The sequence below is a fragment of the Neovison vison genome, chromosome 11 (genome assembly GCF_020171115.1).
Source record: "Neovison vison isolate M4711 chromosome 11, ASM_NN_V1, whole genome shotgun sequence".
NCBI classification, from domain to species: Eukaryota; Metazoa; Chordata; class Mammalia; order Carnivora; family Mustelidae; genus Neogale; species Neogale vison.
The window spans coordinates 9362955-9382354 of NC_058101.1; the positions used below are offsets into that span (position 1 = coordinate 9362955).

General features: G+C 35.6%; 1 protein-coding gene across 5 annotated transcripts in view; it reads left to right on the forward strand.

Annotated features, from left to right (window-relative positions):
* ANKRD17 (ankyrin repeat domain 17) overlaps window positions 1–19400 on the forward strand; it is a 163610-nt gene that overhangs the window by 128520 nt on the left and 15690 nt on the right. For all 5 annotated transcript variants that reach the window (XM_044226144.1, XM_044226145.1, XM_044226148.1 and 2 more), the window contains 7 exons: window positions 1224–1319; window positions 2834–2950; window positions 11203–11374; window positions 12542–12989; window positions 13461–13616; window positions 15609–15758; window positions 17033–18669. In XM_044226144.1, the coding sequence (XP_044082079.1) occupies window positions 1224–1319; window positions 2834–2950; window positions 11203–11374; window positions 12542–12989; window positions 13461–13616; window positions 15609–15758; window positions 17033–18669 (2776 nt within the window). The remainder of the gene's footprint in view (window positions 1–1223; window positions 1320–2833; window positions 2951–11202; window positions 11375–12541; window positions 12990–13460; window positions 13617–15608; window positions 15759–17032; window positions 18670–19400) is intronic.

A 19400-nucleotide genomic window follows, 5' to 3' on the forward strand; every position in this document is an offset into this window, starting at 1 on the left:
TCCCATTATGAGTCCCTGATATGGAGAGTCTTCTCCATGCTTGGTCTTTTCATTGTTGCTGTCTCTCACATCACCTTTGTTCTCATCTCAGAAATCTCATGTCTTTCCTCATTTTCAGAGTTATTCATTCTTTGGGTATAGTTTAAATCTCCCCTTCTACAGAAACTCTTCCAATCCTATTTGAGTTCACAGTAAGATACTTAATCTACCAAAAGTTGTAGAAGTTCTGCCGTCTGTTATTTTTGTCATTCATTTGACTAAAATTACCTTGTAATTATTCTCTAACATGCATATATCTTATCTTTCCAGATAGACTCAGTTCCTTAAGAACCGTGTTTGTATTATTCCATTTTTTTTAGTACCTTAACATGTGCAGCTGTAATGGCTGTACAGAGAGCAGCAGTTGTACTTTTTAAATGTAGAATTTAATTGGGGAGGTAAGATCCACACACAAAGTCAGATAACTGTATGAGTGTCCCATATAATTTAAATACTATGGAAGTGTTGGGGAGATATCAAGGAATGATGCGAATGGCATTGAACTATTCATTAAAAGATAGGAATATTTGAAAAAGATAGAAAGGAAGAGATAGAGAAATATACTAAACATGGTCTGTTTAACTGGACTGGCTAATTTGTGGGTGTTGTGTTCAGAGAGTAATGGTGTAGACTGGATAAAGTTAGAGTTTCTTGAGCGCTGGTCTAATGATTTTGAGCTTAGTGAACTGTGTTACAGTGAATCTTATAATCATAGCTCATGCTTTAGGAAAGTGTATTTTATTCCTTTTACACTTCTAGTACAGTGCTATACATTCAGTTTTTATCTGAAAGAACAAAGTTGTTATTTCTACTCTTTTAATGCTTAGAATTAGGATGCTCACTTACGAGGTAGCTAGAAACAAACGAGGTTTTGTTTTTGTCTTTTTTCTTTCAGAAAAAAAAAACTTTATTCTTCATACTAATTTTTTTTTTTTTATTCATTGTTGTTTAGAATTTTAGGTCAGGTTATTCTGTACTTGGGAGGGTGGGATGAAGATGAACAGTATAGATTTAACTTAACAGAACCAGAGTCTGTCTCTTTTTCATTTACAATGCAAATAATATCTAATTAAGACTTTATTTTGTGGCACTGATACCAAAGTAATCTTAGATAAGACAGACTGTAGATATACTGAATCCTCATAGAATCTGTTTTCAATCTGACATTGGTATCTATTTTTTAGGGTCATGTGAAGGTGGTGCGCTACTTAGTCAAAGAAGTCAATCAGTTTCCGTCAGATTCTGAATGTATGAGATACATAGCAACCATCACTGATAAGGTAATACACTGATTAAACTCATTCCACTCTATGAGCTAGGAATCCCATTTGGTTATACATACACACACATATACATACCTATGTGTGTGTCTCCCACTAAGAAAAAAAGCCTTAGTCTGAGCAATAATGTGTGGCTTATAGCAGTTTTCATTTATCTAGTATTTGAGAATGAACTTCTCTATTTCAAAGATACTTCAGATTATTTTCTTACCTGAAGAAGCACTAAAACTTTCTCTAATAAAATTTTATTTTTTAATAGTACTTGAACTAATTAAATTTTTATGTAAACACTAAACAGACTAAAGCAAATATTGTTATTATTCATCATTATTATAATTTATATATATGTTTATCCAAATTGATAGTCTCTTCTGAGAGGAACAAGCCCAGTAGTTTTTTATTTTTTGTTTTTTTTTAATACCTGAACAAAACTGAGCATAGTCATGGGCAAGAAAATTTTAATGTCTTCAGTATTGGAGTAATTGTCAGCTTAAGAATGAATTAGCCAGAAGTTTTGCAGGAAAAGCAGAGAAGGTTAAATAAATCCTATTAGACGTCTAATTGGGATATTCCCCTGGTGATGTTTTGACTTGGGGTTTATACTTAGGTTTGAATAAAATCCTAAGACACGCCTCTGAAAATGGAAAATCCTAAGACAGGCCTCTGAAAATGAAAAAGGTCAATGAATCCCAAAATGTCTTTTTACTACATAATAGTGAGCACTATATTTTCATGGATTTTATTTACATAGCTAATTCACTGTCTTGCCTGCCTCTGCATTCCTCTGTGATAATTAACATTCCTGTTTTGTTTTTTTTGTTTTTTGTTTTGGAGGGGTGGGGAGATTAAAAATAAAGTGTTACTCTCAATAGGGAAATAGCCCTTTCCTGTTAAGTAGTGTGTTCTAAGAATGAAATCACTGAGAAAAGTACGTAAGTACCCATGTCTGTAATTTCTTTAAGCGTGCTTGCACATGAAGTTGTAACAACCAAGCTTAAAGCTTTGAGAACAGTGTCTGCCAGTGAAGTTCTTTAACATTTTTTTAAACCTATTTTCTTTGTTGACATTGACCTTTTCCTTTAGCCCATTAGCCAGCTGGCATAATTTACTGCAACTCTGTTTGCCATATGATTTGTCCATTGAAATGTTAGGAGTAAATAATTTTAGTTTCCAAAGTACCAGTCAAATGGATATTATTTTGAAGGACAGTAAAGGCTCCTGCTTGTGTATTTTAAAAAACACATAACAGGGTTCCTGGCTGCCTCAGTCAGTAGAACATGAGACTTTTGATCCCAGGGTCTTGAGTTTGAGCCCCATGTTGGGTGTAGAGATTATAAAGAAATAAACTTTAAAGAATGTGCACCATTTATATTATTTTATTTGTACACTTTTTGCCCTACCACTAATTTTTATTGCTTATGTTCATTCAAGTACCTTAACTATTGTATTTTCAGGAATATCTCTAAATGTGAATTGTTTTTTGAGGCTGCAAACATCTTAATTTTTTATTTTAGGAGATGCTGAAGAAGTGTCATCTTTGTATGGAATCAATAGTACAAGCCAAAGATAGACAGGCTGCTGAAGCAAACAAAAATGCCAGCATTTTATTAGAGGAGTTAGACTTGGAAAAGGTAATGGTAACCTTTACATATGAAAAGTTCTTACTTTTCCTCTTTTGCCTTCCACCTAATTGGTAATCTGTTGTGTTTTGGTTTCATTTCATTTTGTTCTTGCTTTAACCAATGCACATGTTTTTTTCTCCAAGTTTGGCTCAGTTAGAGGGAATTATGACTACTTTAAAAATCATTAAGGTAACTTTCTTTGTAATCAAATTAACAAAATTTTATTACAGGAGTTGCATTGATCTGCAAGTCAGAAAACCTAACCTCAATAATCAAGTTTAGTCTTACATCAACAGATGATCTCTTAATACCCATCTAAATTGATCTTTCATTGATCCTAGACTTTGTAATTTATTGCCAACTGATTTATCAGATGTACCAAATGTATTACCATCACATAACCAATCAGGGAACTGCAACCACTTTGTGGAATGTTTAATGAGTACATTTTTTAAATGGATGATTTGTTTTATACTTTTCTCTTTCAGGCAGAGCATCATTCCTATCTATTTCCACAGGGAGTAAAATACTACAGACAACATTTGGTTTTGCAGTCTTGTAGCTCTCTTTCTCCCCCTTCCTATCAATGAGTCTGTATTCTAGAATGTAACACAAATAGTCATCACAGCAGGGAAAGGAGTTGGAATACAAATTCTACCATGTTTGATCTTTTATAAGAAGGTTAAAAATGCTGTAAAAAGTTTTTAACTGCTATCAAACTTAAAAGTACTATTAAGCTTATAAAGGCTATATAGTGATAATTTTAACCTTTTTTGACTTGAGTAATTTCCCTTTTTTACTGTATTTGCTGACTTACGTTAAACTATGAATTTCAACTTACATAAACAAAAAAATGAATTACTTTCAAGATTTTACTCTAATTCAAGTGTGAAGCTACACTTATTTTTTAGAAAATATATTTAATATTGGAGGTTCTTCATTTAAAATAATCTGGTTTAGGGGCGCCTGGGTGGCTCAGTGGGTTAAAGCCTCTGCCTTCAGCTCAGGTCATGATCCCAGTGTCCTGGGATGAAGTCCCACATAGGGCTCTCTGCTCAGCAGGGAGCCTGCTTCCTCCTCTCTCTCTGCCTGCCTCTCTGCCTACTTGTGATCTCTGTCTGTCAAATAAATAAATAAAATCTTTTTAAAAAATCTGGTTTAAATTCTGATCAAACAAATTAGCTTTTTTCGTCATTTTGAAATTTTTTAAAAAATAAGCACATTGAGAGATTGATATTTATAACCATTATAACTATTGCTTTACCTATTTTTATATTGTCTTATCTAATTATTTAAAGCCTACTAAATACCAAGCAATATAGTAGTGCCAAGTGATATGACAAAATATGTATTATTTTAGTTTTCTCACTAAAAAACATTACTACCTTCCTCTTTCAGATGGAGAAACTTATATTTGTGGAAAGTTAAGTAACTTGCTTAAACTAGAAGAGGGTTTGAACCCAGTTTTTTATTACTGTTGTTTTTTTTTTTTTTTTTTCATTCCGAATTCCCAGGTTCCCACTCTTGTTTTTTTTTTTTTTTTTTTTTTAAGATTTTATTTATTTAACAGAGTGAGAGAGAGAGAAATCGCAAGTAGGAAGGGCGGGGAAGCAGGCTTCCCGCTGAGCAGAGAGCCCAATGTGAGGCTCGATCCCAGGACTCTGAGATCATGACCTGAGCTAAAGGCAGAGGCTTAACCCACTGAGCCACCCAGGTGCCCCTGGGTTCCCACTCTTAACTAAACATAAACTACCTCTCATTCTTTCTTCTTAAAGTACTATAATACCCTGTTTTATCATTACTCTCCTATTTTTACATCTTAGAACTCTCCTGACTCTAAGTTGTTTCATGATACTATTTCTTTTTTGCATTTTTATAAATCTGCATCCTTTCTATAGCTGAAACATAGATATCTGTTTTTAAATAAAACTTTTAATTTTTTCATGCCTTGATATTTGTACATTACATTAAATGCACCTAAGAATTTATTGCATACCTATAGATTATACAGTCAGGAAGCAATTTATAGGAGACATCTTTATGAAGATATCTGTTCTCAGTCAACTTAATTTTTTTTTCTTTATTACAATGTGTTCAGTTTAAACTGTGAAATATGCAAAGATAACTAAAGAAAAAACTGTGTCACCATTGTAATATTTAACTAAAATTAAAAACCCATTAATTTAATGGTCTTGTCTGGTCTAAGTTGAATGTTCTGTATAGGTAATTTATTGCTTATATAAAAGTGATTATTTGGTCAGCCTTTCTAATTTGAAAATTTGGGTCAATAGGTTTGTAAAAACTGCTGTTGAAAATACTACCCATTATATTTATCAGATTCCCTTATCCTTGTTCAGCAAACATTTATTTACTGAGCATTTATTATATGGAAGAGCCCTTGCTTTGGAGCATTTTATCTGGTCAGTTAATTGCTTGTTCTCTTAGGGCATTAACACCTAACTGTTAGTATCCTTAGTGAATATTAATTGGTCTGCATTTTTGATATATTTGTTTCACCCCTTGACTTTATTACCTACTATTTCTTCCCCTACTTTTTTCCTTGTAAACTTGAATTACTTTTTAGGGCGTGTATAGAGTGTATTTTAAAAATATTTCTATCAGACATTTTCAGTTGGCTTTTTTTTGCCATCACCTGAAGCTTCTAATATGCCTATTCCACAATCTTAATTTTATACATTTCATTCTCTGATCATCTTTTCAGCTTTACTGCCTCTTGAATTCTCCCTCCAACAATTCGGACAATGTTGCCTATCAGTATATTGTAGGATTCATTTATCCTACCCCCTACACTGTTCCTTACTCTTTTCTTCTTATTCTTACCCATATGTACCCTAGTAACTAAATGTACAGAAAAAAAATTCAACCCTAATGATGAATTTTACTTTAAATGGGTAACAATAAATTCTTTAATGCTGCCTATTTATACTGTATTTCCCTAATTTATTTCACTCTCCCACTCGTTTAGACCACTGTTACTTTCTTTTATCCTCTGACTTCCAATATATCCTCTCCTTCACCCTCAGTTAACTACCTTGCATTCTACCTCAGTGAGAAAACTGAAGCTTCGGAAGTAAGACTTTGTAACTGTCAGACTCTCCCCACCCCCTGGTCTCCCTACCCAGGAATTTCTATCCATATTCTTCCTCCCATTTACTAAGTAAACTTTTTATAACCAGTCCATCTAGTGAACTAGATCTGGTCAATCTTACTCAAAAACATTGTGGCAATTTTTTCTTGGTCCTATATCATTTTTTCTCTTCTCTTGGGTCATTCTTATCAGCTTAAGAGATTAGTTTCCAAACTTAAAAATCCCCTTGATTCCTCTAACTCCCTTTCCCCAATTTTCAGCTATAAGCCCATTCCTTTGCTCCTCTTTGCAGCTAAACAGTAACAGCAAAGTCGTCTTATTTTGGCTATTCCCAATTCTTCATCCTATTTTATTTATTTTTTTTAAGATTGATTTATTTGAGAGAGAGAGAGCATAAGGGGGGAGGGCAAAGTGAGGCAGAGAGAATCCCAGGCAGATTCCATGCTGAGTGTGGAGCCCAGCACAGGGCTCAATAACATGACTCTGAGTTCAAGATCCCAGATGAAACCAAGAGCTGGACACGCAACCAACTGTGCCACCAGGCACCTAGAATTCTTCACCCTTTTCGAATCTACTTCTGTCAGGCTCTTAACTCTCACAACCTCAACAAAACTGCTTTTATGGTCGTCTGTGACTTTCATGTAGCCATTTCATTCTTATCTCACTAAGCCACTAACACCTAATGTACTCTTTTCACTTGACACTCTTAGGTTGGTTTTTCTCCTATCTCCCTGAAAGGTCCTTCTGTGTCTCCTTTGCTACTTCTTCCTTTTCTTTCCCTTAGTTGGCAAGCCCCTTAGCTCTTTATATGAACATCTTCTTGCACTGGTCATCTCATCCTGCTTCTTAAATTTAAATATATACCAGCTGTTCCCAAATACATCTCTTTAGCACAGACCTCTTCCCTAAACTTCAGTCTCGTATCCAACTAGCTACTCAACCTGTCCATTTGGATACCAGTTAGAGATCTCATACTTGTGTCCAAAAGTCAACTCCTGATCTTTGCCTACCCCAGAACCACAACTCTGACTTGTAACTGCTTATATAGCTTATGCACTTGCTGTCCTGTTGCCTGAAATCCTTCAAATCTATTAGATGTTCATGTAAGCCTTACCTTCGTGAGGCTTACACTGACCACCCTATTTGAAATCAGAACCCCTTGGCGTTCCTGGGTGGCTGTCAGGTAAGCATCCAACTCTTGATTGCAGCTCAGATCATGATCTCCACATCATTAGATCAAACCCTGTGTGCGATGAGCCTGGTTAAGATTCTGTCTCCCTCTTCTTCTGCCCCTGCCCCTCCACCTCCTCACTTACTCTCTCTCAAAAAAAAAAAAAAAAAACTTTAAAATCAAAATCCCTTATCTCTCCCCATATATGCACTTGTCTTGTCTTCCCCTTCTTTAGTATCTTATATTTTGAAGACTATGTAATGTACTTATTATGTTTGTCATCTGTGTGCCCCGCCCCCAACTAAATGTTAAGTTTTATAAGCTTCATGAGGGTAGGGATCTTTTGTCTAGTTTACTGATTAGTTCAAAGATTAGAACCATGTTTAATACATAGCAAATAAACAATAAATTTTTGCTGGATCCTACCCTTCCCTTCCCCTGATCCTCCCTAACCTCTTTTTCTGTTATTGGTATCACTACTCATGAGTCAGTAATGAAGTCTTGCTGTAACTTTCAGCAGCTCACTTATCCTTATCTAGCAAATGAATTCATGCAGTAAGTTAACCCAGTGCCTGGTATAGACGCTCCACGTACTAAACCATATTACTGTCATCATCATTATCACCTTCATTTGAGCTTTGGCAGTTGAGCCTCTGTTCCATCCTCTCCTCTCAGTTACCATTTGTCACCTGAAGGATTGCAGTGGGCTTCTTACAAACAGGTATTTTTCTCTTTCACCTTTTGACTTCATTTTAATCCTTCTCCACTCCAGTGTAGCTTTTCCACAGTTCCCATAGTTTTCTTATACACAGGTGGGATTACCTTACCCCCTCCCCAGAAACTGTCCGTCTCTCTTCATTGTCTGAGCCGGAAAATCCAAACATTCAGGTCCTCCCAGTTTACTACTTCTCTAGGCTTATCACTCGCTCTTGTTTGTTTTCTACTGCTCACATACCTCGTTTACTTTCATTTAAGTAAATATGCGATGGCATTTTTTTAGTCTGGACTGCCTCTCCCCAGATTCTTAAGTTCTCATCTTAAAAAGTTTGATTCTCAAAATCACATTGCTTCCTGAAACCTCAGTTAGAAATCACCGCTTGAGTTAGGGCCTTTTCCTTTTCACCCTGAGGTTATTCTACAACTTTGACTTTGTTCTTCAAAGCTCTCCCCTTCCCCATATAGTCTCAATGTAGCAGTTCCCCTGTAAGTGAAATGAGGTCATTTGTGAGAAAATATAGGATGTGGACTGAATTTCTAAACTTGTTTTCTGTACCTCCAGACTTCATGGTTTATTCTGCTTTCATCTGTTCTTTTTGGGATCTTGTATCTGTTGTTACCACCTCTCCCATATTCTTTTATCTTTAGTGTCTGCAGCTGCACTAACTCCTATCCTCTGCCTACATAATCAAGGTAACTATTATAATGAAACTTTACCTCAAATTCAGTATTTTGTTTGCCTTTTCCAGATACTATAAGAGAATAATCTATGCTTTTTGACTCTACATTTAATTTTTAATTCTCAGCCCAGGATCAATTGCCTACTCCCCTCCTGCTCTAGCGAACTAACTATAGCAGGGATCACCAGTGGCATCTTAACTGCCGAATTTTGCTACCTCTTTTCAGTTCTTAATCATACTTGTGATACTTAACCAGTGTTGATCACTTTCCTTCATAAAACTCTTCTTCCTCTTATCTGATTTGTCTTCCTAAAGTCTCATTTGCTCTTCTTTTTAAGTATTGGATATCCCCCTCCTATATAAATAATACACACACAAAAATACACATTCATCTATAACTTTTTCCCTTTGATGATCTCATCTAATTGTTGGTTTCATATACCTGCAAACTTATGATACCTCTTAATAAATGTGTATCTATGTTTCCAATTCTGCTTAAGTTTCTAGATCCCTTCATATAGATTCCTTCTTTTACAGCTATGGTCTGAAATAATGTCCTTTGGAAAGAAATAGTTTTCCTGGGACCTCTGAATTTGTGCTCCACTATTTAGTGAGTTGAAAGGGTTAGTACATCTATGGTATTACCCAGATACTAGCCATAGAACTTTAAGATTTAGGGAGAAAATACCTTGCCCTTAGGGCAGAACTCCTATACCATGAGTCTGATAACCCAGATTTACTATTGTCAAAGACAGTCCTCCACTCTTAACTCTCTAAGGCCTGAGGCACCTGCATACCTAAGACCCAACTGCACCTATAAACTAGAACCTACCTTAGCCCATCACCCCCACCCACAGCTAGACCAAATGGGTCTGCTTTCTGATTTAAATTTTGCTATTCTTAAAATAGTTATTTTTCCTCTTGATACCAGTGAAAATGACCTCCTACCACCAGACAAAAAAATCCAGCAAATCCAAAAATCCATCCTGGCTTAACCATAAGTCTTAAACTTCAATGGTTATTTTGATAGCCAGTATACCTTTTTCAAGGCTTTTCTATCCATACAGACAGGATATAGATAAAATGTTTTATTTGGCCCCAATTGCTTTGAAAACATTTTTCTTGGCATATCTTTCACCCCCCCTTCTACTCCTTCTTTCCCCCTCCACTTAACCTACTCATTCTGTCAAAGTCAGGTTCAGATAGGACAACCTCACTGGAATTGAGAGGGAGAAAGCACGATTCCTGAGGGCAGGCAGCTAGCTCCATTTAAGCAAGGCTTCAATGAGCAGAGTCACATATGCTTACTTCCTTCTCTCAAATGGCTTCAGTCAGATATTATTCCTTTTCCTGTGTAATAGAGTGAAGTCATCAGTGTTTTCTTCTCAGTTCTTCTGTAAGGTGAAAAACTGCTCTTTTACTGGTCTTCAGACTGGCGTTTATGTACTTCTGGAAGACTAGCAAAACTTTCCAGGGTTGCCATGCAGACAGTTTTTTGATCTTTAACATCCCATTTGTATTCTTCCTGAAATCCCTCTGCCTGAGAAAGTATCAGTGTTCTGCAGATTCTCTTTGATTTTTCCTCTTTTCAGGGACAAAAGATTTTTCTTTCATGCAAGAGAATGTAATTATGGTGCACTGCCCGAGGATGTAAAAACTTTCAAGGTGGACAAAACCTTTCAGGCTATCTAACACGGATAATTTGAAAAGGCAGAAATGTCTAGCAAAAGCAAAAGACTTTAAAAACTTAAAAAATGAAATGAAGTCTGATTTGCCTTTGGAGCCCATATTTGAGCTCTGGTTTTATTAGTTAGGATATTGTGATATTTTCCATAAACTGTCATTGTTTTGATACTTATATTTAAAATATACAAAGACACACACATAATACACAGAATATGGGATTATGGGCAGGGAGTACATAGTGCATAGTTTGAAAATGTCTTAGAGAACACGGAAATGAAACCATTTGAAGATGATTTTCTCCCTTTATGAATCAAAAAGGAGAATTTAATAGTTAACATCACTTATTAAGAGATGTTATACTTTTAAACTTGTTCTTAATTTTTTTTGACAATGAGAGTAACCATTTTCACAAATAAGAAACAATGAACAGTTATATTAAATAAAATTGAAAGTCATCATCTTTCTGCTATCCTTCTTCCAGTCCCACTGTAGTCAGTAGCTTTGATTTGTATCGTCCTCACCATTTTTCTGTTTCTACAAATAGAGCTACATAAAAGGGTTACTTTCCCAATAAATGGGATCACTGGTCCGCAGTTTGTATTCTTTTCTTCTAACCAGAGTAATTTGGGAGCAGATTACCATATGTGCATTTCTTCAGTGATTAAGAAATTATGTATCATTCACCCATTTGAAAAATTAAATTGTTTTTTATCATTAATTTGATCTTGACATTTAAAAATATTTTCTCTTTACTGTGGCTTGACTATGATCTTGATCAAACAATAAATTGAACTAGATGACTTCAAATTTTATGATATTCTAGTTCCATTATGATAAAATGACGTTATGTGAAAACTTTTTTTTACAAGGCAGTTCTGTTTTATTGATCCTTTCACAGTTAAGAGAAGAAAGCCGGAGGCTGGCTTTGGCTGCCAAAAGAGAAAAGAGAAAGGAGAAGAGACGAAAGAAAAAGGAAGAACAAAGAAGAAAACTAGAAGAAATTGAAGCCAAAAATAAAGAGAACTTTGAACTCCAAGCTGCTCAAGAAAAAGAAAAACATAAAGTTGAAGGTATTTTCTCTGGATTACCATCTAATTTGATTCATGTAATACATTGTAATCAAAATTATATTTCCTTAACTATCAATAACTTAAGGTAAAAGTAGATTTCTAAATCATTAAGCCCTTGAAGTACTTACATACTATTTTCACTTATTGATTTCTCTCTAGCTTTTTATTTTGAAGAATTTCAAAGCTACAGGACAAGATGGAAGAATGAGAAAACGAATACCTCAATACCCTCCACCTAGATTTTTAAAACAAACATTTTACCATATTTGCTTTATTTTTTTCTCTCTAAATATATATGCATATTATTTTCTAAGCTGTCAGAAAGTAAATTGCACACATCCTGACATTGTACCTATAAAACTTTAATACATATTCTAGGAATGACGTGAACTTACATAATCACAATACCTTTTATAATACCTAAAAAATTAAGAGTAATTCCATAGTATCATTTGTTGTCCTAACCATATTTAGATTTTTTTTTTCTTAAAATGAGGGAATTATTTCAACTAGGTTCTAACTAAAGGATTATTTGATATGAAGATATTGTGAGGAGAAACCATTTCCATTAAACCACCAAATATATATGCAGTGTGTGTGAGTGTAATTTCCCTCTCCTCCAGCCTTTTATTTTGAAAAATGTCCAAACTATAGAAAAGTTTATGGAATAGTGGAATGACCACCTGTCCCCTAGATTCTTAAAACATTGGCACATTAATATAGTTTATCTTTTTTCCTCTCTTTTTGAACAGATTACATGTAAGTTGGACACCCTATGCAGAATTACCACTAAATACTTAAATATGTATTTCCCAGAAAAAGAACGTTATTTTATATGACCACAGTAACATTATTATTACACACATAAAATTTAATAACATAATAATATGTAATATGTAATGTACATATTCATACTTCCCAGATTGTTCCGAAAATATTTTTTATAATGGCTTACTATGCATTTTTTTAGGACTTGAGCACAGAGAGGATAATGGGTGTCATATCCATCTAATTACTGGTGAATGCTGGAATGATTGATGACTTTTCCTCTAATAGTCACAGAGTAACTCCTGTCTTTATTGTTCTTCAAGTATTTAAAGCTAAATGTACTCTAAAAATGTTTAGACTCTGCTAATTTGGTATTGCTGGTATTGGCTTCTTTTACAGATGAGCCTGAAGTCTTGACAGAGCCTCCAAGTGCCACAACCACTACTACCATAGGTATATCTGCAACATGGACAACCTTGGCAGGTTCCCACGGTAAAAGAAATAACACCATAACTACAACCAGTTCAAAGAGGAAAAACAGGAAAAATAAAATTACTCCAGAAAATGTTCAGATTATATTTGATGATCCACTACCAATCTCATATAGTCAGCCAGAGAAGGTAAACGGAGAGTCCAAGAGCAGCAGTACCAGTGAGAGTGGGGACAGTGATAACATGAGGATTTCCAGCTGCAGTGATGAAAGCAGTAACAGCAACAGCAGCCGAAAGAGTGACAATCATTCACCTGCTGTGGTGACCACCACCATGACCAGCAAGAAGCAGCCATCAGTTCTGGTTACATTTCCGAAGGAAGAGAGAAAATCTGTTTCTGGCAAGGCTTCAATAAAGTTAGTTCTGATCTTCATTTTTATTATTTATAGTATCATCATGAAATTCTTTGTTGCTGATTTTTTTAGTAAAAATAGCAAATTAACAATTGGCAAAACAAGGGTTTGTCTTTGTGCTAAAGAAGTCACAATTTCATTTTAACTGAAGAATAGGCTATTATTGAAGTTTTTGTTAATGAAAGAGAAAATTATTTTTACTGTGTAACTTCTTTATTTTGGTTGTTAAATTTTAGCCCATGACAAGTATTGATTATGGTTTCTTAGCGGTCATTATAATTCAGCTCTGCTAATTTTGACCTCTAATTGACTCTTCATGTTATGCTAAATATTGGAAAGTGAGAAATAAGTTCCTCACTTGTTTACCGTATTTATTCTAAAAATAAATAAAACAAAATTATGTAATAGATTGCCTCTATCATTTAAAATTCTATATTTGTTCTATATTTAATTATTTTCCTCCCTCTGTTAAAGATTGTCAGAGACTGTCAATGAAGTAACCAGTAATTCTCTGTCTACTTGTACAAAATCTGGTCCATCCCCCCTTTCCTCTCCAAATGGGAAGTTAACAGTAGCAAGTCCTAAGCGTGGACAAAAGAGAGAGGAAGGATGGAAGGAAGTTGTAAGAAGGTAAGTGATTAAAAAAAAAAAAAAAAAAAAAGAAGGTAAGTGATTGTTTCTTTGTTTTTCTCATTATTTTTACGTGAGGTATTGTTACTGTTAGATTCATTCAGCTATTCCAAAATATGAACTGAATCTGGTAACAGCGAGAGCGTACACCATATTTTAGATTTAAAAAAAAAAAAAAAAAAGTAGGCACTAGTACTTCTAAAATTAGGAGATTTTACATAAAAAGTACAGAGACTTCACGAAAAAATTTCAAGGATGATTGTGGTATTTGCTGGACTCCCAGGTATTGCTGTTTGGTAGAGAACTAACTTAAATTCTTAAAGGTGATAGATTGTGTCTTACTCAGTTTTGTAATCTCAGAGCCCAGCATGTGGTATCTTCTACATGCTTGTAAATATTTGAAGAATGAGTAAGTATTGGTTTTAAACTGCTCTTGTCTTTAAGCAACATGATGCCTTTATTTAAAGGATTTTAGAACTGAAATATTTGGTTATGTTTTGCTTGGGATTTTTTGAATTATGTCTCAAAAAGTAAAACAGTATCTCAAACTAAAAGGTAGTAAGATACCACAGAGGATCTGTTGTAAATCTTTAATGACCTATTTTAAAGAACTTCCCAGAAATTCCAACAAATACTTAAGCTTTTGAATATTTGAAATAAGAGCTATAATGAGCCAAACTTATTCTAAGCTCTTAATCCCAAAATGCACTGTTTGGTTTTTTGTTTTTGTTTTTGTTTTTGTTTTTTTCATATTATTGACCAAGGCCTCCCGCTACCACCATGTCTGTCTTCATCGGTCTCTGTGTCTCTATCTTACATTCATTCACATGCACACACACACACACTCATTCATGTATATACCTTCTGTTGAACTAACTAAAATCAATCGCAACATTAGAGTACTATCTATCTAAAAGTAAGGTAATTCAGTTTTTGTGCGTGTATTTTATACTGTGGTATACTAAGAAATTCTTAATTAATTTGAAAGTAATGATCTCTGACTGATTATTTTGCCCTTTAGAGAAAAAAGGAATTACCAAGTAACTTAGTTATGTATATAAAAGGGCAGGGGTCATAGCTATCCTTTTAAAAAATGTAACATTTTAATATTTAATCTACCATTCTAAATAAATAATGTACTTGTTCAATAAAGCATAATTGGCTCCTTCTCTTTATTGAGAATTACACTGTATTTCTTTTAGAAGCATCCTTTTTTTAGGCTGGTCAGAAATGTATATGTACCTTTTCTAAAGTGTGAATGTTTAGAACTGTAAAGCAGTTTTGCAAATGTTAAGACAGGTTTTGTCTTTTTGAAATTTGAGCAGGCTCCTCTCTTTCCTCACACCATTAAACATCCTTTAGCAAGCTTCCAGTGTTGGTGGATAATCATTTTAATGCCTCTAAAAGAATGAAAGGAAACAATGCATTTTTAATATCATTCTTTCAGTTACATATTAGACAATAAAAAGAATGTGAGTCAAACACCCAGAAATACCCACAAGAAGCCTTTCTTGTTTCCTCAGGCTCGATTAGGTGCCCAACCAGTGTGTCTTTACGACACCCTGTTAGAGCACCTGTGGCATGCTGTTGTGGCTTTCCCCCTTGCTGTCTGCATAGTCAATATATATGGACAGGAACCTATGTTTATCTTGTTTGCTATTAGTATTTGCATTAACACAGTGCATGTCTACACAGTATGTGCTTTATAGTTCTTAATGAAAGATGAAGGTAAGAAAAAACCGTTTTTGGTAATGAGATGAAAAGCTGTGGTTAAACGCTTGTGTGCTCTCTCTTTCACTCTGTCTCTGTCTCTCTCTGCTGTCACTGTTAGTTGCCTTTTATCACCTAAAGTAAGAATAGATAGAGGCTGACTCAGCAATAATTTATTCTGTATTTACAGAAATGTATTTTAGTAAGCCTCTTTCCTCATATTTTAATCATAACTGCTGATACTAATGATAATCTTAATTTATCTTTGCAACTTTTAAACAGGTCAAAGAAAGTATCTGTTCCGTCAACTGTGATATCCAGAGTAATTGGAAGAGGAGGCTGTAATATTAATGCTATCCGGGAGTTCACTGGTGCACACATAGATATTGATAAGCAGAAAGACAAGACAGGAGACCGGATAATAACTATAAGGCAAAACTTTGTCTCTTATATTTTCTCCTTCTGTGTTTTATCGCACTGTACCTTAATGAAGTACAAGTATTTTGAATTTCTGGTGGATCTTTGTATTTAATAGCGTACTTTTTAAAATGGGAATTCGATTAGTATGAGAGAAGATAACCTTTACAGTTCTTTTCCTCTAATTCATGTGCTCTTGTGAAATATTTCAAAGGGCTTTAAAAGAATTTTTCGTGTGTGTGTGAGAGAGAGAAAGGTTTAGATAATCTTTTCCTTACATAAACTTTTCGTATGGCATTCTTAAAATTTTATTGAGACTTTTTAAGAGGGAATAGGTTTCTCACCCATTTTAAGCAATAAGTTTCCCTTTATTCCCTTACGGGCTTTTGAAATTTATTATTCTAAGATTGTATCCTTAGAATATGAACTCAGTCATAGATAGTGATCTGTAGTGGATATTTGTCTTGTATTGAATATGTCTGTTCCTGAATACCCTTAAAATAAACATACGATATTCTAAGAAATCATAAGTTTGGTTGTGAGAGGCAGGTGCCCCGTTGCAGATTCTAATAGTTACATAGCCTACTTCGAAGGAAGCTGTTTTGTACTTAACCTCCTCTCCTATCTTGTTTTTCCCTCTCCTGGGATAGGTGGGTAGTCACAACCTGCCTTATCTAGAGAAAAGGAAAGTAGATATCCTTTATGAGTAGTTTCCCCCTTAGGGTTTCCATAAGGCTTTCCTTGCAGTCCGATATCTTCCTGAAGATCCTGAAGTTTGACCTGATGGCCATTGTTAGCATTATCAAGATTCCACTCGCATTTTGAGACACCTTCCCAGAAGAATTATAAAAATTTGTTCTACTAATAGAGATTAGTCATAGATGGGGTCATCTTAGGTACCAGGATTTAAAATAAAATACTATTTTCTTACTCAGTTTTTTTGTTTTTGTTGTTGTTTACTTATATTGCTTTTAACTTTGATCAGCTGTTTGACTTTACAGTATCATCATGGATTACATAGGCTTTTGAGTATAGTCGTTTCTTTAACTAATGTATTTTATGGTAGGAAAATGACCTTTTTATGAAAAGTCACTATCCCTTTGGAAAATACAGTGGAACGTCAGGGCAGTTGATTGCTTTTCAGAATATCTTAAGAGTAGTTAGAAAACTGCTGCTTAACTTTTATTATTCTCTGTATGTATGTTTACACATACTTGAATGAATTTAGGCTTCACCTATTTAAATGTAGGGGAAATTGGGCCTAATTTCTTTTTGTGGTCAATTTATAGGGGTGGCACTGAATCAACAAGACAAGCGACTCAGTTGATCAATGCTCTGATCAAGGATCCAGACAAAGAAATTGATGAACTTATTCCAAAGAATCGTTTGAAAAGCTCCTCAGCAAATTCCAAAATAGGGTCATCAGCACCTACCACCACTGCTGCTAACAGTTCCTTAATGGGAATTAAAATGACGACTGTAGCTCTGTCATCAACATCTCAAACTGCCACAGCACTCACTGTGCCTGCAATTTCTTCTGCATCTACTCATAAAACCATTAAGAACCCGGTAAATAATGTGAGGCCCGGTTTTCCAGTTTCTCTTCCATTAGCATATCCTCCTCCACAGTTTGCACATGCTTTGCTTGCTGCTCAGACTTTCCAGCAGATCCGTCCACCAAGGTTGCCCATGACCCACTTTGGAGGTACTTTTCCACCAGCTCAATCCACTTGGGGTCCTTTTCCTGTCAGGCCTTTGAGCCCTGCCAGAGCTACTAACTCGCCTAAGCCTCACATGGTGCCTCGCCATAGCAATCAGAATAGCAGTGGTTCTCAGGTGAATTCAGCAGGTTCTTTAACTTCAAGTCCAACAACTACAACCAGTTCATCAGCTTCAACGGTGCCTGGTACATCTACAAATGGCAGTCCAAGTTCACCTTCTGTCCGAAGGCAGCTTTTTGTCACCGTTGTGAAGACATCCAATGCCACCACCACAACAGTCACAACGACAGCAAGCAACAACAGCACTGCACCCACAAATGCCACATATCCTATGCCTACTGCCAAAGAACACTACCCAGTATCATCCCCATCTTCCCCATCACCACCAGCCCAGTCAGGAGGGGTTTCTAGAAACAGCCCTTTGGATTGTGGAACAGCATCTCCCAACAAAGGGGCATCTTCCTCTGAACAGGAAGCAGGTAGTCCACCAGTAGTAGAAACTACAAACAGTAGACTTTCAAACAGCAGCAGTTCTTCTGGGAGTTCATCAGTTCATTCTGTTCAGCAGCAACCTCCGGGATCTGTTTCTCAGGAGCCAAGACCACCTCTTCAGCAGTCTCAGGTTCCTCCCCCGGAAGTTAGAATGACTGTTCCTCCTTTAGCAACAACAAGTTCTGCTCCAGTGGCGGTGCCTTCTACTGCCCCAGTGACTTACCCTATGCCTCAGACACAAATGGGATGCTCCCAGCCTGCTCCTAAAATGGAAACCCCTGCTATTAGACCACCCTCCCATGGCACAACTGCCCCTCACAAGAATCCAGCTCCAGTGCAGAATTCATCTGTTGCAGTCCTCAGTGTCAACCACATTAAAAGACCTCACAGTGTTCCCTCTTCTGTCCAGCTACCTTCAACCTTAAGTACACAAAGTGCTTGTCAAAATTCAGTACATCCAGCAAATAAGCCTATTGCTCCCAATTTCAGTGCCCCCTTACCATTTGGGCCCTTTAGCACATTGTTCGAAAACAGCCCTACTTCTGCTCATGCCTTCTGGGGAGGATCTGTTGTTTCATCTCAGTCAACACCAGAATCTATGCTATCAGGAAAATCCTCATATTTGCCAAATTCAGATCCTTTACATCAGTCTGATACTTCCAAAGCTCCAGGTTTTAGACCACCATTACAGAGACCCGCTCCAAGTCCCTCAGGTAAGTTCATACTTTCTCACATTCTGCAGCTTCTGATTTATACTAGTGATAGGAAAACTCTTGGTCATTTTCTAATAATTTTATTCTATGGCTGGGCCAGATAGAGGTTGTTGAATTCACTTACCTCCAGTGCTGTTTGAGTATGAGATGTGTTGAGTATGGCATTTAAAAAAAAAAAACTTTTTAGAAGCCACCGTGGCTTTTATCTTGAATTTCCCATAAATAAATTTATCAAGTATATTTTTCTGTCTCAGATAAAACAGTTTCTTATGTTTGAATTTAATAAGAGAATGCCATGAGAAGTTTTATTTAAAAAATAATAAATCTTTTAATTTTTTTTTTAAAGATTTTATTTATTTATTTGACAGACAGAGATCACAAGTAGGCAGAGGCAGGCAGAGAGAAGTGGGGGAAAGCAGGCTCCCCGCTGAGCGGAGATCCCGATTCGGGGCTCGATCCCAGGACCCTGGGATCATTACCTGAGCCGAAGGCAGAGGCTTTAACCCACTGAGCCACCCAGGCGTCCCATAAAATAATAAAGCTTTTTAAAATTTGATTTCATTTCTGTCTTTTTTGTTTTCAAAATAATGAGAAAAGTACAGAGCTACATAGTTTTAATAAGGTAGCTGCTAATCACATATGTGCTATTTAAATTAAAATTAAATAAAATTAGAAGTTTCCTCTCAGTCAAGCCGGCCATATTTTTTAAAATTTGTTTTCCAATTTTATTA